The sequence below is a fragment of the Lucilia cuprina genome, chromosome 2 (assembly GCF_022045245.1).
Source record: "Lucilia cuprina isolate Lc7/37 chromosome 2, ASM2204524v1, whole genome shotgun sequence".
NCBI classification, from domain to species: Eukaryota; Metazoa; Arthropoda; class Insecta; order Diptera; family Calliphoridae; genus Lucilia; species Lucilia cuprina.
In genome coordinates, this window is record NC_060950.1 from 23,574,722 (window position 1) to 23,598,443 (window position 23,722).

General features: G+C 30.8%; 4 protein-coding genes across 5 annotated transcripts; 2 read left to right on the plus strand and 2 right to left on the minus strand.

Annotated features, from left to right (window-relative positions):
* The first annotated feature begins 1,220 nt into the window (after positions 1-1,220).
* On the plus strand, positions 1,221-4,138 carry LOC111679519 (F-box/LRR-repeat protein 15). 2 transcript variants are annotated; one of them, XM_023441091.2, is made up of 3 exons: positions 1,221-2,191; positions 3,499-3,685; positions 3,740-3,873. In XM_023441091.2, exons 1-2 carry the CDS (start codon positions 1,467-1,469, stop codon positions 3,665-3,667), a joined length of 894 nt encoding a protein of 297 aa, XP_023296859.2. In that variant the 5' UTR covers positions 1,221-1,466; the 3' UTR covers positions 3,668-3,685; positions 3,740-3,873. The 2 variants fall into 2 exon arrangements, with proteins under 2 accessions (XP_023296859.2, XP_023296858.2); XM_023441090.2 differs by lacking the exon at positions 3,499-3,685 and having other exon boundaries at positions 3,740-4,138.
* On the minus strand, positions 3,968-7,888 carry LOC111679520 (geranylgeranyl transferase type-1 subunit beta). Its single transcript, XM_023441092.2, has 5 exons — positions 7,478-7,888; positions 7,257-7,407; positions 5,111-5,270; positions 4,875-5,038; positions 3,968-4,808 (listed from the first exon to the last, which is right to left on the minus strand). Exons 1-5 carry the CDS (start codon positions 7,609-7,611, stop codon positions 4,221-4,223), a joined length of 1,197 nt encoding a protein of 398 aa, XP_023296860.2. The 5' UTR covers positions 7,612-7,888; the 3' UTR covers positions 3,968-4,220.
* Positions 7,889-9,264: 1,376 nt separating this feature from the next.
* Positions 9,265-11,236, plus strand: LOC111679521 (probable 39S ribosomal protein L24, mitochondrial). The gene is made up of 5 exons (XM_023441093.2): positions 9,265-9,438; positions 9,545-9,701; positions 9,757-9,950; positions 10,013-10,208; positions 11,108-11,236. The coding sequence occupies exons 1-5, from the start codon at positions 9,355-9,357 to the stop codon at positions 11,221-11,223; spliced, it is 747 nt and encodes a 248-aa protein (XP_023296861.2). The 5' UTR covers positions 9,265-9,354; the 3' UTR covers positions 11,224-11,236.
* Positions 11,237-11,262: 26 nt separating this feature from the next.
* LOC111679522 lies at positions 11,263-22,903 on the minus strand. The gene is made up of 5 exons (XM_023441094.2): positions 22,737-22,903; positions 21,998-22,531; positions 12,042-12,249; positions 11,798-11,990; positions 11,263-11,737 (listed from the first exon to the last, which is right to left on the minus strand). The coding sequence occupies exons 1-5, from the start codon at positions 22,842-22,844 to the stop codon at positions 11,365-11,367; spliced, it is 1,416 nt and encodes a 471-aa protein (XP_023296862.2). The 5' UTR covers positions 22,845-22,903; the 3' UTR covers positions 11,263-11,364.
* Positions 22,904-23,722: the final 819 nt, after the last annotated feature.

The window sequence follows — 23,722 nt, forward strand, 5'->3', positions numbered from 1 at the left end:
ATTGTAGAAACAAGTCAAAAATAGTCGGAAATTTTAAAAAAAGTAGAAAAAAGTCAAAAACTCTAAAATAGTCGGAAAAACTCGAAAAAAGTCAAATAATAGTCGGAAAAAAGTCAAAAGAAGTCGAAAATAGTCAAAAAGTTGAAAAATCGAAAACTCGGAAAAAGTCGAAAGGTCGAAAAATGTCAGAAAAATTCGAAAAGTCAAAAAAATTCTAAAAGTCGACTATTTATAAAATACTTATAGTCTAAAAGTCGACTTTTAATTAAATGAAAAAGTCGAAAAATCGACTTTTTATAAAATGCAAAAGGTCGATAAGTCGAAAAGTCGACTTTTAATTAAATGAAAAAAGTCGAAAAGTCAAAAAGTCGATTTTTCGTTTCAACTGGTTCACGTTCAATATATATTGATCAAATTGGATCACAACTCATTTTAATGGATTGATGAATACCTCGGTAATGCTACACATTTAATATGCTTTACGTCAGCATTTGCGATATTGTATGGTATACGGGTCGGTGGATGATTAAACAAATGCCGCGAAAATCCTTAAAACACAGATTTAGAAAAAAAAGTAATTTTCTTTTTTATTTTTTAACATGTTTGATTTTATTTATTTTTCCAAATTTTACAAATGTATCGTTAATGATATTACAAAACATGCTACACGTTCAATATTTATAACGTGATCTATTATAAATATTAATTTGGATTTCAGAAAATTGGGGTTTTCTGTAATATGGAATACGATCCATCAATATTATATGTTTCACGTTCAATACATATCACAATAAAGCAAATATCTCAATATAAATTAAACGTCTGACACTGCTCTTAAAGTTAAACTTTTCTGAACTTCCAAAAAAATTGCTCTGACGTACAGTCCTTCTTTAAAGGGGGTATCTTCCACATTTGTTTCCGCAATAATTATTTTTTTTTTATCAAATTCGTATCAAAACATTTTATATATTTTTCATCTTTCCTGACCATAAATAAAAAACAGTTGAGTTGAACCTGCATTCGAATTATATGTTGGAATATTAGGTTTAAAATATACAAATTAATAGCGAAGCACTACTGCTACGTAATACATAAAATTTTCAATTTAAAGTAAAATCGTAAAATATTAAAATAAAAACATATTTTAGTGATTTTATATTATTATGTTGGCATTATTGTTTAGGTATTACCGAAATTACATTGTTTAGAAAGAGAGCTGAAAACAAAATTGCCAAAAAAACAATCAAATATGAAGGTCATCATATGAAAATACTGTATTACAACATTGTTGCGGAAGTAAACAAACGAAAAGAAAGTCAAGAAATAAAAAAACTTATAGCAATAAATAGAAAATTTAATGAACAAAGAAATTAAAGAATTTGCGAAGAACTAAATTGAAAATTGGAAATAAAACCAATTTAATTAAAAACAAAAACGCATTAGTTTAACAAAAGGACGACAACAAAATGTCTACGTTAGAAAACGAAGAGGAACATTTGGTGGAAATGGCCACAACGCCAAATATAAATAAATTAACCTTTTTTGACTTGAGTTGGGAGGATGTGATTATACCGAAAATACTTAACTATTTAACACTCAAAGAATTATTTATATTACGTTGTTGTTCACAAACAGCAAAACATTTAGTGGAGGCTACTCTCGAACGTCTTATTGAAATAAATCTTTCAGGTAATTCGTCAAACAATGTGGAACTTACCTTTAAAGTGTTGGGTGATCATTGTAGGCGTTTGGAAAATTTACATTTAGCCCGTTGCCATTGGCTAACCGATGAGCTGCTTCTACCCATTTTAGCGAAAAATAAACGCTTGAAAATTGTCAATTTAAATGAATGCATTAATATAACACCTCTAGCACTGCAGCCCATTATAATTGAATGCAAAGATTTGCGTGTTTTAAAATTATCCAAATGTCAGTGGCTGACAACTGGTGCTGTTGATGCTCTTACATTGCATCAGAATAATTTGGAAGAGTTTGATATATCGTATTGCGCCGCTATTGGGGAACGATGTTTAATTATATTCTTTAGAAAATTGAACAAATTAACAATACTGTCTTTGGCTCATACACCAAGTGTTACGGATCAAGTTCTCATTCAGATTGGTAATTATTGTCGTGCTTTGGAACACATTAATCTTGTAGGATGTGTCGCTATATCGGATTATGGAATACAGTAAGTAAAAAAGTTTTAATTTTTATGTATTTTTTTATTAAAATTATTACTGGCCATAAATTCATAAAAAAAATCCGTTTACATTTTTTGAGGGACTGTATTCATTACGAACTTTTATGAAAATTATTATTAAATATCAAAACATAAATTTTGCGGAAAATAGACTGATTTTAGGAATTTTATAAGAGATTATTGCTTGTTCTGCTATAGACTAGATTGTATTCTATTCCATAGAATAGACTAAACTGTAGACTAGAATATAAACAAAAGTAAATACAAAAAGTACTGAATTTTCCTGCCTGTTATATTTTATTTTAATATTCTGAAAAATGTAAGTTCGGTGTTTTATTAAATATTTATCGTTAAAAAAATTGTCTTTCAGAACTGTATTTTGAAGTAAAATCATAGTTTTAAAATCCGGCTTAATTCAAAATTTCAAACACCATCCATTCAAAACACTTAGGGCGGGTTTTACTGATAGAGATAATCTTCATTCTTTGGTTAAACCGATTTCGGAAGAACAAAAACTTAATATTATAAGTAAATTGCAATTTTCTGATTTGTTTTATTTATTAGGGCGGGTTTCTTAGTCCTCAGTTAAACTAGGCTTAACATGCTGTTAGAAAAAACTCAGAACAAATTTAGGCGGACTTCAACCGATGATTGTGTTTTTCAGTTTTAGATTTAAGCTCAGTTAACTTTGTTAGTATTGCCAAGTTTTCACTCAAAAACATAATCAACGAACAGCTGTTTTTTGCAAACAATACTTTTGTAAAATGGAAAATTTTAAATAGACATTTAAAACAATAATAAATAAAACAAAACAAATTAGAAAATTGCAATTTATTTAAAATATAAAATTTTTGTTCTTCCGAAATCATTGTTTTATTGTTTTTGTTAATTGTGTTTTCTCACTTATAACTTGAGTTTAATTGGCCAATTACACTCAGTTAAACTAAGATAATAAGTAACGTAACTGATAACTGAAAAACACGAAACATATATTAAACCAGCTTTAACCAAAGAATGAAGATTATCTTTATCAGAAAAACTCGCCCTTATTGTTTTAAACGTTTATTCAACATTTTTCCAAAATTTTCAATTTTACAAAAGTATTGTTTGCAAAAAACAAAAAACAGAAAACACAATTATCAGTTAAAGTCCGCCTAAATTTGTTCCGAGTTTAATCTATTAGCAAGTTAAGCCTAGTTTAACTAATGACTAAGAAACACGCCCTTAAAATTCACACAAAAATGCAATCAAATTTCCGTTTTTTCTCATATTTTATTTTCTGTTTTTAATTGCAGTGCTTTAAGCAGTCACTGCTTACGTTTAAAATCGTTGCTAGTTCAACGTTGTCCACGCATTACTGAACGTTCCTTAGGACCACTGCGTAAACGTGTTTTTATCGATAGACCCAATCAATTAGATTTCTATCAAAATGATTTTTATCCCAGTGATTTTTTAATCTATTAGCCGTGGCATTACTAAAAGGCAAATATTCTGTTAAAATAATTATAAAATGACTTAATTTAATACATTTTTCAGAAGTTTAACCAAAAATTGTTTACAACTGAAATCGTTAATGGTACAAAGATGTGATCTAGTGACCGAAAGATCTTTGGCACCTTTGAGAGGAAAAGTACACATAGATAGACCCATAAGAGATCAAGGAGGCTTACAAATGCAATTAGTACCCTATGATTTGGAGCAGCAAATTAATCGTTTGTTTTTGCAAGTTTGAAAATGTTAAGTAAATAATTAAAGGTGATAGTGTAAGTAAAACTTTGTAAATATTTTAATAGTTTTATTAATAATTTGTGCTTATAATTGTTTTAAACTTCTTTCATTAAATGGCTTTAAACAATTCTTTATGTTAAAATAGTTTTGGACATACTATTATAATTAAGCTTAACTAATAATAAAAGAAAACTTAATAAAACCGAAAATTATTTTATGTTTTAAAATAACAAAATATTAAGCAGAATACAAAATACATTTATAAATATAATATATGAACTCTCTCTCATCATTGGGCTTCTATTAAAGGCGATGTTGTTTCTTCTTCCAGTGTCAACTTTGTATCATACATTTGTCGACTAATGGCCTCCATATAGGATTTATGATTTTCCTCGATATTTTGTAAACTCCATTTTGCGTGCAATTTTTTGAGTTTATCATAAGCCGCCATAGACATGTTAAGACTAGGCATCACTTCCAACAAACCCGGTTCTCCTGTAAATGCTAGACCACAAAGGCCTAAATAGGTGTGGAATGGGTCGGTGGTTGAATGTGGCCACTTGGCAAAACCACCAACTACATTATCTTGTGTTTCCAAAATGTATGAACGATTTGCTGCATAGTCGGTCAATTCGAAGGCGTTGAGTATTTTCAGAGAAGCGCCAATCCAGAACGAATAACAAGTATCTACCGGTTTATTGGGACGTCCTTGAAAACCATCCACTTGACGGAATATGCACCAACGTTTAATACCCTCTAAAGTTTCGTTGTCAATACGCGGTAATTGACCGCTTAAATGTAAAGCAGCCAAAGCACAGTAAGTGGTACCACCATGGCCCTCAGCTTCTAAATTTTGGCTGAAACCATAGTCATAACGCTATTGAAGGCAAAACACATTTAATATTTCTTATTTATTATTTTTAATTTGTTATTTTATACTTACAATACTGCTCATTATAAATTTATACATTTTGTCTTTATCAACATCACCCCAATAGTCCAGCATATGACATATGGCCGCCGCACAGAAAACAAAACGCATATCATTTTCACTACCATCTATGCAAGCACTAAAACTGCCATCTGGTCTTTGTACAGCAGCAACACCTGGATAAGAAAAAATTCAGATATTTTAGGTAACAATGTTGTAACGCTTAACTAATTTGGTGATAAACATACCATGGACTATACTTTTACGGTCTAAACGTGACAGATCATCACCTAAAGTTACTAAAATACCAATACTGGTATAAGTCATAGCCAAATGACCCCATTGATAACATTTAGCATTTGCTAAATATTCTTCATTATCACTTTTTATCAAAACGGATCGGGAACCCTGAAAAAATAGATTAAAATTTTGAATTTTAAAGATTTTAAAAAATAAACAACTCAAAGATGAGGCTTTATATAGGTCAAATATGGGTCGATCCTCGGTAAATTTGGGAAAAGGATATATTTTTAAATAACGGTTAGTTTTGTTTAGTTTCATTGCGATACAAATAGTTACAAGTCAATTTTAGACGTTTAAGACATTTTTTGAAGGGGGGTTTGTATGGGGTCAAATAAGGGCCAATCCTTACGAAAATCTGCAGTGTCATTTATACTTATATAAAACTTATTTGTACCAATTTTTAGAGACATAATAGAATATTTGACGTAATTATGGCATAAAAAGTTCAAATCGGGAGGTACGGTTGTATGGGGGCTAGGTGAAATAATGGACCGATTTCAACCATTTTCAATAGGCTTTATCCCTGTGCCAAAAAACATGCTTGGTCCAAATTTCATCAAATTATCTTGAAAATTGCGGCCTGTACCTTGCGCACAAGGTTTACATGGACAACCAGCCAGCTGGACAGACGGACGGGCATGTCTTAATCGACTCAAAAAATGATTCTGAATCGATCGGTATACTTTAAGGTGGGTATTGGACCAATACAAACATCAGCACAAACGTATAATACCCTCCCCACTATAGTGGTGTAGGGTATAAAAATCAAAAAAAAAGAAAATATAAAATAGATTAATTCAATATTAGTTCCATAATATAGATTGATTCGCACGGATTATTAGAAAACCTATATGCTGCACTTTTAGCACCATTTTGGCTTTAGTATTGCCGAAACCATATTCGTATTACGCGGCAGGTCTGGTCTTTCTAAACTGATATTTAAACTGAAATTTAATGGACTTTAATTATATGTCCCACATAGTTTATACAAAAGTTTTACCGACATGCCTTGTTGGAGCTTCATAGATTTATGAATTTAATATGCAGCATATTGGCAGTATTTAATACTTCTCAGGAGGTGAGAACTAAACATAGTTTTATAAGTAGAATACAAGGAGTATCCATGTCCCATAACCTAAACCTTATGTTTTACGCTATCGATATTCGAGCAGTATACCACTCCACGAAATACATTATCTGCTTGGTTCAACATTGGAGGAAAATGGAGAAGCATTAAAGACGTGATCGGTAAATACTTTGAGTCAGTATCGGCTTGCTTCCATTCTCCCGAGTGTCATGACAAAAGGTATACTATTGGTGAAATGTATACAATTCAGAGCTTTCTTTAAAGTCTTGGTTTCTAATGTCAAGGCCGAAGATAAGAACAGAATTGTGTTGTGTTTCTTTTTGTACTTTGGACGACAAAACTCTCCATCTCTGGAGCAAATTTTTAAGTGACCCCGACTCAAACAAAAGTTGTTCCTAAATCAAAATTGTTTTCTTCCCTGGATCAATAGCACATTTTGGAACAATGCAAGAGAATGTTGTTGAGTAGGTGAAGTTTGCATAATTATAGCAGTTGAAAGTCCTTGCCCGAATAAATCGGACTAGTCAGTTGAGTACAAAATAATCTTATGCAGGAATGTGTGATGGAGTGTAATTCTTTGGTAGTGTCGAGACAGGAAAATTTATGAAATTTTGGAACTTGATTTTGCCTTGAAGGTACATATGTATATATTTTGTGGAATGTTATAATAAAGCTTGGAAATTGTAATTAAAACAGTAATTTTTCTTATCAACCTAAACATCTACCGTAAAAATGTATACCTAATAATATCTTTTGTATTCATTAAGTAAGATTCTTAGCATAGCTGTAAATAAATGTCTAAACTTTTTATTTATTTGTGCTAGTATTATCAACAATTTGGATACTAAATATTTACCTATGTAAAACCCTATAATAAATTATATACATAAGTTGTACTACAACCAGCAGTATAAAAATACAAAAAGATTAAAAAGTTTAAGATCTTAATTAAGTCACGTAAAATTAAAATAAAAACAACCAATCAACAATGCTAATTAACTTACCTGAAAACCAGAGCAATTGCGTTCACCTGGCTGTGGTATGACTAAACTGCCATATATCCAATCTATAATATTTTTACGCATTTCAGGGGTTAATAAGTGAAGGGAATTTAAAACATCTAAACCACAAACAGCAAAAAATGCAATAGTGCCTCTAGAAAGTAAATATAAGTATTAATATAAATATAGTTTACATAAAAATGTATGTACATATGTATATTTACCTAGTGGAATCGTGCGAGGCCAAACGGCCCGGTAACAAATGTAAAAATCTTACAAAATATTTGGCATGTTTGGAGAGTAAAACTGGAGCCGGTTCTGTTGCGGGACCTTCAATATTTAAAGCATCATAAGACATATTTAAGCACAGATGCAGGAACTTTTCTTTTAATAACAATGACTAATATTGTAAATGACAAGAATATGTATATTAAAATTCCCTTTAAACTTCTTTCTTAAAAAAATCAACCGGTTGTTCTTAAATTTGCGAATGTTGTGTATGAATTACTTTCAAAAACCCGTAAATATAAATTAAAACCCACAAATATGTTTTTAAATGATTGTGGCAGATTCTTATCTTAATTTTTATTTGTTTTAAGATAAAATTTTCTTATTTTTATAAGGGAAAAATAACTAATTATTTTTTTGTAAAATACAGAAAATACAGAAAAGGAATTTAATGAAAATTACTCAAAAATGTCAAAAACAGCTGCAAAATCTAAAAGAAAAAAAACAAACAACTCTGACTTAGACAACAGCTGTTTGGCGTATTCACTATTTCCGAACACTTCCACGCTGCTTCTACTTCAAACTAGGGGTAGGGTTCTATAAATCGACTTTCGAAAAATCGAACAATCGACTTTTTGTCGAAAAAAGTCGAAGTCGACTATTTTTTCCAAAAAGTCGATCATTTGTGAAAAAAGTCGAAAAGTCGACTTTGGAAATAGAAGTCGAAAATAATCGAAAAGTCGGAAAAAATCGAAAATAGTCGAAAAGTCGAAAAAAGTTGTAAAAAGTCGAAAAAAGTCGGAAAAAGTCGGAAAAGGTCGAAAATTGTCGGAAAAAATCTAAAAGTCTAAAATAATAGATAAGTCGAAAAAATACAAAAATAGTCAAACAATCGAAAAAAGTTGCAAATCAAAAAAAAGTCGAAAATCGCCGACAAGTCTAAAATAATCGGAAAGCAGGAAAAAGTGAAAAATATTTGAAAAGTCGAAAAAAATCGGAAAAAGTCAAAAAGTCGAAAAATTACTTTTAACTAACTGAAACAAGTCGAAAATCGACTTTGCATAAAATACAAAAAGTCGAAAAGTCGACTTTTAATTAAATGCAAAAACTTCAAACTGGGGTTCTATAGTTGAAACGAAAAGTCGACTTTTAACTTTTTGCATTTTATGAAAAATCGACTTTTAGACTTTTCGACTTTTAATATGTTATAAATAGTCGGATTTTCGATTTTTCCTAACTTGTTACGACGTCTTTCGACTTTTTTACATTGTTTCTACTTTTTTCGAGTCGAATATTTTGTTAAAAAAGTCGTTAACTCAACCGTCGTCTAAGAAAAATGCTGAAAAGTCGACTTTGTAAATAAAAGTCGAAAATAGTAGAAAAAAGTAAGAAAAAGAAAAGTCTAAAATAATCTGAGAAAATCGAAAAGAGTAAAAAGTAGGCAAAAAGTCGGAATAAGTCGAAAAGTCGACTTTTAATTAAATGAAAAAAGGCGAAAAATCGACTTTTCGTAAAATGCGAAATGTCAAAAAGTCGACTTTTAAATATATACAAAAAGTCGACTTTCCGTTTCAACTATAGAAGCCTAATATAGAGAAATTTGGCCATGAGGGATTTTCTTTATTTACGGTATATATTAAAAACATCACTCTGGCAACATATACACTTTTTGAAATAAGTATACAACCATTGTTGTTTTTGTATAACTGACTTAACCTTATTATTCCATCATGGCAACAGCTGTTTGGCATATTTACAATTTCCGAACACTTCCATTAAAAAAACTAAAAAGTTTCGTAAGTTCTGGCTTCTGGGGACACACACGAGTTTTTTGTTTAATTTTATAGAAAAATATTAAATTTATAAAAGAAAAATGCGTATAACTCAGTTTTTAAGATCGAAAGTAAAGAATTTCTCAAACTTCCCCAAGGAATACATTGAGAGGAGTAAGAAACAGGTAATAAAACCTTAAAAAAGTTGTTACTGAAAGACAAACTAAAAAGCGGCATATGATAAAGAACGCATAATTTCTACATTTAATGTTTATTTAATTGCAAAAAAAGGTCTACTATGATACTCCCAAAGGTGTGCCACAATATTTAAATCGCACAGTGGAGCGCAAACGTTTTCGTTACACAATGAATCGTCCTTGGACCGGACAATTCCGTCAACAAAACATGCCGGGTACCATGCGTAAAAAGGTGTTTGTAACACCCATCGGTAAGGATATAATCAAGATTTTTTTTATAATTTACTTATCAAATGTTTTCCACAGAGGAATGGGGTTTCTTCCGCGGTGATCGTATTGAAGTTCTAGTGGGCAAAGATAAGGGCAAGCAGGGATATGTTACACAAGTTATACCCGAACGTAATTGGGTGGTAGTTGAAGGTTTAAATTGGCACTATCGTACTGTGGGCGGTGAAGATGACTTCCCTGGCGTGCTAATTAAATCAGAAGCCCCCTTGGATGTAAGTAACAAAAATTATGATTTTTAATTTATATATTTTAATTACTTATATTTATTTTAAAGGTTACTAAAGATTTACGTCTAATTGATCCTTCGGATTTGCAAGGCTGTGATTTTGAATGGCGTTTTACGGAGGATGGTGAAAAAGTGCGTGTTTCAGTACGCACTGGACGTATTATTCCCATTCCAGAATCTAACAATCAAACACATGATTATAAGACAAAAGCGGCCTATATTGAAAGAGAAAAGGATACACCAGGTGAGTTTGTAGGAAAACGGGATACATATACATTTACATGTTGTCAATAAATGTTCTTTTGGCTCCTCAATCAGAAAAAGCTTATAGTAAAAACTGAAGTTGTAATAGTAGGTTATAGACTTAATAGATTCCTAACCACAAATCTAGAAGTTCGAATATTACTTGTCGCATCTTGATTGGAGCAGTTGTGACTTGAAATTGTGTGACAAATAGATTGTGCAGTTTGAGATTTCTTCAGTGCGCATTATTATCAGCAACGACGTCTTTAATACTTTTTAAGACCTTATCGAAATATTTAAACTTAACTTTACGCATCGTAGTCAATTGAGTAACGATTCGACCGTTAAGCATCCTCCTCAATTCATGTTACTGCAATTACGTCAGTCGGTAGTCGACTTTTTAGCTATGCGAGGAAACAAAGGTCCAAATGTGAATTGTATTTCGTATACAGCAGCTTTGAATGACATTCATAAAGATGCCAGCAATACCGTGTTTTCAGATTCATTCGATCTATAGCAGAATTTGAGAAAAATTTATCTCACAAAACAAGATTGGCACAGCTGAGATCGGAACATCAATTTCTGCTGGTCCTGCATAGATCGTGCCGTCCCAAAAATGCGTGTATCCACCATATAATCAGAATCTTTGTAATACCCCCAAATATTTAAAAGTCTGGCATAACACACTTTACTTCGGGTACTAGAATCAATGAATATTCCAGTAATTTGAGCAATATCTAGAAAAATACGATCGCGATTAAGTAGTTATGAAATAATTTTTCTAGTTTGTAGCGATCTTTTGTTAATTTGTAAAGTTTTCTAAATTTTCCATTAATTTTACTTTATTTTTGTTCATTTTAATAATAAATCATTTATAAATTGTCTTTGCTTTACTTTTAGCCAACGTTGTTGAAGAAATCACCTTCCAACCCAAATTAAGTACCTTCGAAATGGACATAATGGAAGAAATGGGCATACAAGAAGATCGCATACCTAAAAAATCATACTGGTATTAAATAGTCAAAATTTTAAAAAAGCTCCAAAAATAATTGTTGTTATAAAAAGTTAATTAAATTAACAATAACTTTATTAAAAATATATAATAAAAGAAAAACTAGTAGTTAAAAAAATAATAATAAAAATTCCCATAAATATTTCTATCTACGAGCTGCTGTAAATATCTCCTCACGATGATCTCTAAGATTTTTGGCCAAGTTGCTTACCGTTTCTTCGGCTCTTTCGAAATCGTGTCTCAAGGTCTTATTAAACGTTTCATACAACCAAGCTGAAGCTTTTGAAATATTCGATTCGTATGCTAGAAAAACCTTAGAGGTATGTTCATATCTTGCTATGTTGGAGATATCGGTGATCATGTAAGTATTACAGTGTTTAACCGCTAGAATTTGACGATTGCTTATGTATTTTATTTCCACATGAGGCAGGGATAATTGAGCACATTCCAAAGATACCAGAGAGGCTTGTAAATCTTTGCGACAAGATAAAGCTGTTTCTAGTTTTTCTTTGGGATTTCTAGAATGATTAGAAAGAGTAGTTAAATAATATTTACATTTAAGAACTTAAACTACTTACACTATAGTTTTAACTTTACGCCATTGTTTAAGACTTTGTGTAGCTGAATTGGCACTGGCTCTAAGCAAAAGACCACATATGCGCCATTGCTCTAAAGTACTGCCCAATTTATCTCTAACATCACGAGCTACTTCCAATTGAGCATCTAGACTCTCCTCCAAGCGGCTCATATAAGTACCGCCACTAATGAAGGCTAAAGAGTAAATTAGAGAAGCTTTTGTTATTTTCATTACCAATAACTTACCAATAATACCATCATGATTCACATACAATTCATTCAATTCAGCATAACTATCCATTAGAGTTTTCAGCCTTATTTTTGTGTGTTCCAAAATTTCATTATAACAACGTATTGTCATCAAATGTAAAGCAGATTCACTTAATTGTGCAAAGAAATCTTCATGCATGGAAGCCTTTTGTACATCTCCTATTATGCCTAAATTTAAAGCTAACTAAAAAATATATAGTTAAACAAAAAAAAAAATCCTTTTAAAATCCTTTATTTATAAAATTAATCAATTCATTTAGACTATTTATCGCTATTGAAATCGTACAAAAAATGGGGTGGGAATTAGTAAATTTCATTTATTTATTGTTTTCTCTGTCGTAGTTGTGAACTTTAATCAATTGTCATGTCATTAAGTAATACGTTTTATAATAGAATATTTATTTAGTTTTCATATTTTGTTAATTTAACTATCAACAACAGCTAATAGTTGCATGTTTCAAATATTAAATGTACTTTTATAAAACAATAAAAAAATCAAATTAAATTAATGCCTACTTTGTGCTAAATGGTTTTGGTTGTCGATTTTTCATTACGATTTAAATGATGACATTTAAGTTATCGTTGCAGTTCGCCAGGAAAAAAGTTACATGACAGGGATGTTGTTTAATGAGATGTGCAAGTGATGACCATCACTAGGTATGATTTAGATGAAACATGCACTCAAAAGTTTAATATTGATAACTGACTTAGGGCGAGTTTTTCTGTTAAAGATATTCTTCATTCTTTGGTTAAACCTGGTTTAATATATGTTTCGTGTTTTTCAGTTATCAGTAAAGTTATATATTATCTTAGTTTAACTGAGTGTAATTAGTTAATTAAACTCAAGTTATATGTGAGAAAAGGCAATTAACAAAAACAATAAAACAATGATTTCGAAAGAACAAAAACTTAGGGCGAGTTTTTCTGATAAAGATAATCTTTATTCTTTGGTTAACCTGGTTGAATATATGTTTCGTGTTTTTCAGTTATCAGTAAAGATACTTAGGGCGAGTTTTTCTGATAAAGATAATCTTTATTCTTTGGTTAAACCGGGTTTAATATATGTTTCGTGTTTTTCAGTTATCAGTAAAGTTACTTATTGTAATTGCCCAATTAAACTCAAGTTATAAGTGAGAAAACACAATTAACAAAAACAATAAAACAATGATTTCGGAAGAACAAAAATATAATATTTGAGGTAAATTGCATTTTTTTTATTTGTTTTATTAATTATTGTCCATTTTACAAAAGAATTGTTTGCAAAAAACAGCTGTTCATTGTTTATGTTTTTGAGTGAAAACTTGGCAATACTAACAGAGTTAACTGAGCTTAAATCTAAAACTGAAAAACACAATCATCGGTTAAAGTCCGCCTAAATTTGTTCGGAGTTTAATCTAACAACAAGTTAAGCCTAGTTAAACTGAGTAGTAAGAAACCCGCCCTTAAAAGTATTATATAAAAATAAAATTTTACATAACATTCTATGAAACGGTGATGCGGTATCGGTATTTTGACTTATTTCAGTATTGCTATTTTAGCGTTATCGGTATTTCGGCATATTTCGGTATCGCTATTTTAGCGGTAACGTTAATGTACTAAAAATTTTAGCGGCGATTTCAATATAATTTTATTCAGATATGCAAAAAATATAGGACCACTTCCGAAATTTAATAGAAAAGTCAGTTTCGTAAGTAGCCCTAAACTATATGACTTTGGCAATTAATTTAATAAACTTCATGGTATTTTTTTGGAATAGGGCCTGGATTTTCAGACCAGCAATTAGTTTTAAATAAATTTTCTGAAGTTTTATTTCTATGGGGCTATGACCAATTATGTACCCACTTTTGTTTACCATACTTTGGCTCTGACTCTGTTTCTATATTTTCTTGACTATAGTTTATTCAATAGTATATTCTAAATTGTATTATATTATATATTATTTTTCAAATAGGATTACGGTATCGATGTTTTAGCGTTAACGGTATTTTAACTTTTTTCGGTATCGATATTTTAGCGTTAACGTTAGTAGTGCTTAAAAGGTATTTTAGCGGATACCTTAGCGATAGTTTTGCTAACCTTGGTCTTAATGGTACTAAAATAACTGTAAAATTTTATGAGAATCGAATAATAATTGATCCTACCCCTAGCCAGTATAGCGAATAAATTTCACATAAAGTTATACCCCGTGTGCTTTGCTACCCTTAAAGCAATATAAATAAAAAACCCACTTAACGATTTTAAAGATTCTTATTACAATAGTTTTCCACATATACAATTTGTTACATACAAGTTCGCCAATTTTCCCGAACGTTAATTAAGATTTAAATGTAACCTGTGAAACATTTTTATAATCTAATAGTTTACCAGATGTCAGAATTTTGTATTTAATTCATATGGCAGGTACCTAGCCCCTAATTGAAAGTCCGCTTGTTATTCTCTAAATGTTCATATGAATGTCAAAGTTCTTCATGTAAAATTTGGAGATTTTAGCTTATAGTTTTTATATATATAAATTTTGTATTTAATTCATATGGTAGGTGGCAAACACCGCATTGAAAGTCCGCCTGTTATTCTCAAAATATTCACATGAATATCAAAGTTCTTCATGCAACATTTGAAATTCTAGCTCAAATAGTTTCTTAGATGTAGTTTTCTTTTTACTTAATCTACAGCTCCAAGCCCTCCAGAAGAAAATCCGCATACCTAGTGTTATGAAATTTGAAAGGAAGATTTGCGTTCTGTACTCGTTATATGGAGGAAAGGGTAAATTATGAACCTATCCTTCACTGTTATACTCGTATTTTTGTTTTTTTACTGGTTTTAATTTTGGTTTGCCAGGTTATCACAAGTGTGTCCGGAGAAATTCCACAAAACGACCTATACCTTCCGTTCCCACGACAATCGGACCAAGGATTGTCGACCCAGCCACACCGACTTTACATGTGTCACTGCTACATCAACAATAACCTATACATTCATATAGGAAGTTGAAGGAAGCGCCGAACTTAATTATATCAAAAGTATTATTTGGTCTTTACCAGTATATATTTGAGTTCTAAATGGTCTCTACTAGGTTATAATGTGAGTATTTTTTGGTATTCACCATGTAAAAACATAAACTCACTCTGAGGTAAAACGAAAGCACGAGTTTAATGAAGACAGCGCATAACGAACAGTAATGCATTAAATTAGTGAGGGTTGAGAAGTTACTCTGACGAAAGCTCGGTAATAAGCGATGACCGTCCTATCGAGATGTCGCGAGAGATGTTCCCCAACTCAGACCAGAATTACAAATGTGAAGTTGCTATAATGAGGAGGAAGAGGAATCAATCAGCTCTGTTTCCATTCCAACCGAATGTAGAATTATGTATTATAAATAAATCACATGAAACTCATAGAAATAATTGTTCAATTCACAATCAAGTTGTATATTGTACCTACTAAAGTTTAATAACAGCGATTGTGAACAGATCTTTGCAGCAAGTCATAATCTATCGATTGTGAATTGAACAAATAACTTTAAACTGTTGTAAAGTTCGTGTTGAAAATGTGAAGTGATTTCATTCTGAAAAAGTCATTTTTCATTTTTGCAGAAGAAAATTAGGAAAGATAATTTCACTTTCGATCTGTGACAGGCCTGAATACCTCACCTTCTCTGCTATTTGTCATCATTCAATGAAAGCAGAGAACAATGCTTCGGCCTTGCTGCTTTATCTTGTTTGGATGAGCTATTTGGAATAAAAAAAAACCTAAAGAATATCCTAATTTTTGTTAATCAAACCGGTTGGTTTAAATCTTCATTGAGTGGCTGCAATTCTTACCTAATTCACAAATTTGTTATCGATTGGCTAGTGGACTGCACAACGCACTGCATAAACTTTAGAAGCACTGTTCGTACGTGGAATAAACTTCTTGCAGAAGTATTACTCATACCACCCGTAATCTATAAAAATTACTTGAACACATTTTCATTTCATAAATCAAATTTATAATGGAAATTTTGTTTTAAATAAACTTTTTATAAAATAAAATGTTGTTTATGAATAAGTGCGTATGTATGTATACATATTTAAATATGTAATTCAAAGTTAATATCTGACAAAGTTTTAATTATTATGTATAGAAAGACTAAGTTAAAATGTCAAGTTATTTTCTTTAAATATTAATTACTTTTACTAATCCATAAAAAAATTATTTTTTTAAATGGCTAGACGATTTAAATATTACATATTAAATAATTTAAATGTTATCGTCATGATCCTCATCCCATTTCCTTTAAATATTTGTTTCGTATTTGAAAACTTATTTTGGAGCATTTCATTGACAAAGTACGTGTTGTTTAAAATAATTAATGTACTTTGTGTTTATTCCTGGAGGCAAAAACTTTCTTTCAAAAAATGTATTTGAGTTTTGAACAATACATGACTATTTATGTAAACAATTGTATTCGCTTAATAACTGTCAATAATTCCCCATGAATGTTATCTATTGACATGTCATTTATTTATTTTAAAAAAGATTTATGTATGTATTATTTTTGTTAATAGATGCGAAATATAAAAATAAATAAATCATTAAATTATGAATGAAATATCTAAGGAGTTCCGGTCATTATTGTTATACCCTACATTGCGTTTGTTCTGATGTTTGTAACGCACCCAACTTTAAGTATACCAATCGGCTCAGTATCATTTTCTGAGTCGATTTATATTGAAAATAATTAATATCGGACCATATTGAAAATGGTTAATATCGGTCCATTTTTTCACTTAGCCCCCATACAACTGAACCCGCAGAATAGATCTTTTACAAGCCCCAAATGGGGCTTGTAAACCTTGTAATCAAACTACAGGTCGCAATTTTGGAGGTAATTCAATGGTATATGAGCCAGAGATACAAGCCGATGTAAAATGATCGGCGGCGACGGCGCAATCATTTTAGGTCGGCAGCGGCGGCTTATTATAGAAAATATCGGCGGCGGCTAAATTGTCGGCTCAATTTAAACTTTTCTTCAGAAATTGACCTTATAAGCGTTTATTATATTGAAAAATCTCTGTATAATAGTCTGTTATATAAGTTTTTTTCTGCAGAAAAATGAACATTTATAGTAGTTTTTACAATTTTAATATTAGCACAATATTGTGTGGCAACTCCGTTCAAATTGGTGAATTTATTTTCCGAAATACATGTGTGATTCCAATCTTTATCAGCGGCTACGTTTAAGACGGCTTAGCTTTTGAGCCAAAAGAAGAAGGCGGCGGCGCGGCTTAAAAAATATTTGAGCCGTTTCGGCATGTATCTCTGACATGAGCTTCTATGGTAACGTTGACGAAGCCTATTGAAAATGGTGAACATCGGTTCGTTATTTCACCTAGCGCCCATACAACTGAATCCGCAGAATAGATCTTTTAAGTTCATTATTATGTTATATAAGCTGTCAGAAAAATGTTCCGATCATATCTAACAACCATTAAAATTTTTGTCTTCCGACGTTATGAGAAAAAGGTAAGAATGTCTAAGTTGTAAAATGACAATATGGTCAAACATATGACAGCCGTGTAAACACATTACGTTACCTTGTCAGATCATCGTAAGATTATAGTTTGACAATTATTATTGTCAGATGTGAAAATTTTATTTTTGCCTTTTGCTAACTTGTTAATTCCCAGCAAAAAATAATTGATGTCATACTTTACAAACTACATCTTACAATGCGATTACATATAGTTCACTTTGATAAACCAAATATTTCTTTACAAATGAAAACCCAGTTAAAATTGATAAAAGAGATGTAGAAAAGTCATTACAAATAACATATTTGAAGTTTATCAAGGTTTTGTGAGAAATCAGTGAAATTTACATAAGCGTTTCATTAAGAAAATGTGTTTTATTTTTGACATCCAAATATCGGATTTTTAGCGCTTCTAAAACTGATATTAGATGTAGTTCAGAGTTGTCAAAAAAGAACAACATATATCATAGGGTTTTCACCTGAATTTGAAATTTCTACACTTTTTTGTTGGGTACATTACCATTGTCAGATCTGACAAAATTGTAAGATCTTACATAAGAGTGGTCAAAACATATTTTTTTTGAAATAAATGCAATTAGGAGTAACATTCTCAGGGAAATTTCTCTTTGCAAATTTTTTTAATAAACTAACTCACAACGAAATAGCTAATTAAATTAGCTAATCACAAATACTTTCCAATTATAGTTGATTATTTATAATTATGCAAATTATAAAACATTATTGCTTAATGCAGCAGTACATATATAAACAAATATTACTATAATATAACTATTTTTATATACAAAACTAAAATTGCCAGTAAATAAAGTAATTTATTTAAAATCGTTAATAGCAAAATAATATCAATAAAATTGTGTTATGTCATGGACTTAATGGTGATATTTTTTGAACAAGGACGTAACAACACACCTTCCCGCATACATTTTACCACATTCTTTCCCTCATATTACTCTCTTAATTACACGTCAAATTACAAATCTTTAATGCAAGTAGTACCAACTAAGTATTAGAAAATTGGGTCAAATACTTAAATACGATAAAAATATTATAAATATGTATGTAGTTTATAAATTTTATGGGAGTTTAATGTCTAAATCTCCAAGGAATAAATACCATGTGTTGTTTTTAACAAAAAAAAAAAAAAAACATATGAGGTCGCCTTAAGAAATTTATTTTTAAGCTCAAAACTGACTTAAAAGTGTTAATATAGCAATGACATTCGTTGTGTACAAGTTGTAGAGGAACTGTCCTTCCGTCTGTCTGTTGAAAGTGCGATAGAGTCCGAATGGAAAAAGCTAGAGGTTTGAAATTTGACATAAATATTTCTTATAGGTAAGATTTGTTTGCTATTGAAAACGGGCGATAGCGGTCCACGTTTTCGGATAGCCCCCTCGAAAAGCAGCTTTAACAGTCATAACATGTTTAATAATACGAATATAGCAATGAAATTCGACATAAGTAAGTTTCTTATGATCCAAAATTACTGTGCAAAATTTTATGAGGATCGGTCCATAAGCGGTCCATCGGTCCCTACCCTCCATATAAGATCCCCTTCAAAAAATATAACTTTAACGCTCATTAATAGCTTAAATATACGAGTGATTTGACACAATTAATTTAGTATGAACCAAATTTTATGAGGTCGACCCATAATTGACCTTTCCCCGCTTTATAAGGTTCCCTTCAGAAAATTACTTTAACGCTTATAACTGGCCTAATAATAGAAGTATATAGATGAAATTCGAAATAAGTAAATTTCATTCGAGACAAACGAGGTTTGATGGTGGGTATATAAGATTCGACATAGCCGAATATAACATTCTTACTTGTTTATGGATCGGTCACAATCGGAATTTTATTCCTTTAACATGAAGACAGTTTTGTCAATATGCTTATTTAGGATAAATGGTGTGCGGATTACAATTAGGGGGCGTGGCACCTTCCATATAAATAAAATACAAAAATTCGTTAACCTTGGAAACTATTACAGATAGAATCTTAAAAATTTGCATGAGTAACTTTAACATCCATGTATATATATTGAGAAATAAATTGAAATCACAATCGGAATTTTATGCCTTTAACATAAAGACAATTTTGTCTTTTGTGTGAGAAACTATTAGCGCTAAAATTGGCAAATTTTAATTGAATCTGAGAATAACGAGCGGAATGTCATTTTGTGAAAGAGGAGCTTTGCGCCTCCCATATGAATTAAATACATTTTAAATAGTTGACAGATATTGCCATTTTCTATACCAAACAAAAAGTATTTGTTGAAAATTTCCATTCTCTAGCTCGTCCTACAGTGTTTTCAACAGACAGGCTGGACGTTTTACAATCTAATAAGGATCTAATTTTTCGATATGTTACAAACGGAATGACAAATACAATACACTCCCATCTTTTTTGATGGTGGGTATAAAACAAGATAAGTACAAATATTTCTCTGAACATCATATACATGTATCATTATAAATGCCTCAGCTTCCACTTTAAAATCTAGTGAGAAATTTAAAATAGGTTGAGATTGAACTAAGTTAATTACGTATAAGTGCATTAAAGTACGCAAACCCGTTCGACTAATAGAATAATTTTTAAAATTTACTCCACCACTCGAATAAAAAAAATATTGTAAGTTTTTATTCGATTAATTTTAAACACTTATAATTAACAACCCTAGTATATACCTTTGTGAGTCTATGACTAAAATATTTCGTTGTGGGTATAAAAATTCTTGAAAACTTGTATGATATAGTTAGAAAACGTTTGTATACTAAAGACCCCGGGTCTTCGAGAATTTGAATCATAAAAATATAGATAAAAGGACTTTGCTATCTATAACAGTTTAAGATATAATTTTAAGGCCGTAAATGTGCTAATGAAGCCAACGTCTAGATGCGAATCAATTTTACTTTAGTAAGTGTTTTTAAATAAATATTTTCTATAAAATCATTTGTTAAATTTTATGACTTATAATAATAGGTCAATTTTATTCCCTTCACCTTCGTGAGAAGGGTGTATATAAGTTTGTCATTCTGTTTGTAATTTCTATAATATAATTTTCTGACCCTATAAAGTATATATATTCTAATTATTGTTACACATTGTGTGTGTAAGTGCATTGTTTATATTAATTAGAAAGTCTCTTGATTCCATTAAAATTAACATACATATGTATATACATAATTTACACATGCATGATTAATTATTGTTTAAAAAAAATTGTAAAAAAAATAATAGACACTAATGAATCCTTAATAAAGTAGATAACAATACTAAACTCGATACAAATTTTCCACACCCCAGCGGTTCGACAAAGAGTCAATGCATACGAAAAAGACAGTAATGGATGATTGTAATTCTTATGTTTTGGGTCATTCGTCACGAATGTCCCCCTTGGTAATCAAGAATGAAGACAGTCGTCACTTTAGTGTCCCCTTTGTAAACGAGAGCGGAGGCAATCGTCTCTTTACTGTCTCCAACTAATCTAGAGATTAGACAGTTAAAAGTTTTTTTCATTTTATTGAACTTCCGAAAGTAGTTATTTTAGCCATCTTTTGGAGAAATGATTGTTACTTTCTACTAATATGCCAACATCTGATTGACTCAAATTTATATCTTTCGGGTCAATCGTCACATTGATGTCCCATAGTATTCATATCTTACCACCTGTTGGCTCCAATTCGCATGTTTTGGGCCATTCATCAAGAATAAATGTAAATCGTCACTATCCTAGAACACGTCCATATCCTAATTTTATAGTAAGAAAAGTAGCGCCAGTTAAATAGCTAGTAATGTGACTGACTTCCAAAAACCCATTTGGAGATTACCATCCTTTGACTATTTTTGACTGTCTCATTGTAGAGTGACGATTGACTTCCTTGTAGGACAAGCCCATATTAAAATGGTTGGTCACCTGGTTAGTCAGGTGGCTAGGGGCCACCACAAGTAGTATGTTAAGTAGTCAGTTCGGGACTGTCGCGTCGAACTGCTGGGACATAAAAAATGTTTGTAGTGTGACACAATTACATATAAACATATCAGCAACATTTAGAAATAACTACACACTGTAAACAAGCAAAGTAGAACAAACACGACTCTATGATAACTAACACCGATACAAGATGTCAGATATATTATTCATATAGGATCCATGGATTTATGTTCATAATTCGAACGACCGATTTAGATATTTTCATTAAAAGTTTTGCGAAAATCGAAACTATATTTATTATTTATCGATTAAAAAAATTAAATTTGAATGTTACAAAACATCAGTACAAGTAAATTATATTTTCGCCTTCATAGTCGTGTAAAAAGTTTAAAGTGACAAAAAATATCCTCACTAATTAGTTTATTATATAAACAATGTTTATTGGCTCTAGTTGGTTGTACTTACATTAACTAAATCCTGTGTAGGTGTTTTAGTCACTATATCATTAGTTGGCAATAAACGAGTAATGCCATAACCGCCAACACCACCACTATTCATATGATGATTCGCAGACGGAAGTACACCGTTATGAATGCTATTTTTTCCATTACTGGCAGTGGTGGTGGTGGTGTGAGTGTCTGCAACAGCTACACTATTGTAGGCCACAGCTTTATTGTTATTATATGGAAATGGATGTTCCGCTGTGTAGCCATCAATATGTAGGACGCCTTGGTCAATTACCTGTGAGGGTAATGATGCATGTTGTTGTGACAAAGTTGATGTAGAGGGAGTTGAATTGAATGCTTCATGTGCTTGTTCACGACTACGTAGAGATTCTTTAATTTGTCGGGCATCAGTACCCATTAGTTCACTTAGTTTACTTTGTAAATGTTCTATCCAAGCTTCACAGGTGGCTAGGCGTGGACCTGGGCAAGTAGCCTCTAATTTACTGATTTTAGCATCGAGACGCACAAATTCTAGGACAACATCTATGGGATTCTAAAGTAAAAAGCCGGGTAAGGAATATAAGTACATATGTAAATAAAATAACAATAAAGTCATTTTGTGAAATTACTTAAGCACACATACATATTTAAATACATATCTAACATATTCACACTTTAATTATTGTTTTCTATTTTGTTGAAAATACAAACGAAAACAACACATAAATAAGTGGAATAATTAATGTTTATTTAATTACCGCTTGCGTTAAAGGCCATTGGTTGGAGGGCAGGGCCATGCCAGCCATACCCCCCATTGGTTCATCTAAAACACTATTTGTATCCATTGAAGAATTACAGCCCATCATTTAGTTACACAAATGAAAATTAAAACAACATTTTCTTTAAAAAATTTCATTTAAACTTTGTTTTTTATTTTTTTAATTTTCACTTAGTTTTGTTTTTTAATTCTATATTATAAAATTGTATTTTTTTTTGTTATTTATAAAATTCACTTGTTATTTTTCCGTTAATTTTATTTACGATTCGCGTTTATCCGTTTTAACGTCCAGTTTTTGAATGACTACAAAACAATCATGTCAATAAACCATAAACCATTCGTGTAATGTTTTTGTTGTTAAGAGTTTTTTGTTTGTTGTTTTTATTGTCCTGCTACAGTGGGAAGATTTTCTCATATAACGGAGTTGTTTGAGTTGTCTGTACGTCTGTACATCTTGTCTGTAAGTACTATGTTGAAATCTTGTATTTGGTCGATCTGTGAGATCTAAGTCTTTAATAATTTTATTAGAGTTGTTTCGAGAAGTTGCATATTTATTTTCTTAAGTCCCCAAATAGCTTTTAGATTGAAATCTTTAATCGGATTACAATTGACTTTATACCTCCCATATAAGTTTTTGCTCATAACTGTCTAAATGGTAGTAGTATATTGGCGATGTTACCTACACGCAGAGAAAATACATGGTTGTGGTAACCATGTTTTAAGAGCAACATATTATGGTAAAAATTAGGATTGTAGTCTAAGTATATAATGGTTATTGTAAAAATTTTAAAAAGCTCTAAATACAGTTGAAAAATTTTATCATAATATTTTTTATTTACCATAATATAGTTTGTTATATATGGCTATATTATGATCCAATGTGATCAAAATGTCGGCAAAAAATTATTAATTAATCAAATTAATTTTGATTAATGAATCAGTAAATTTACAGTTACAAAACTGGTA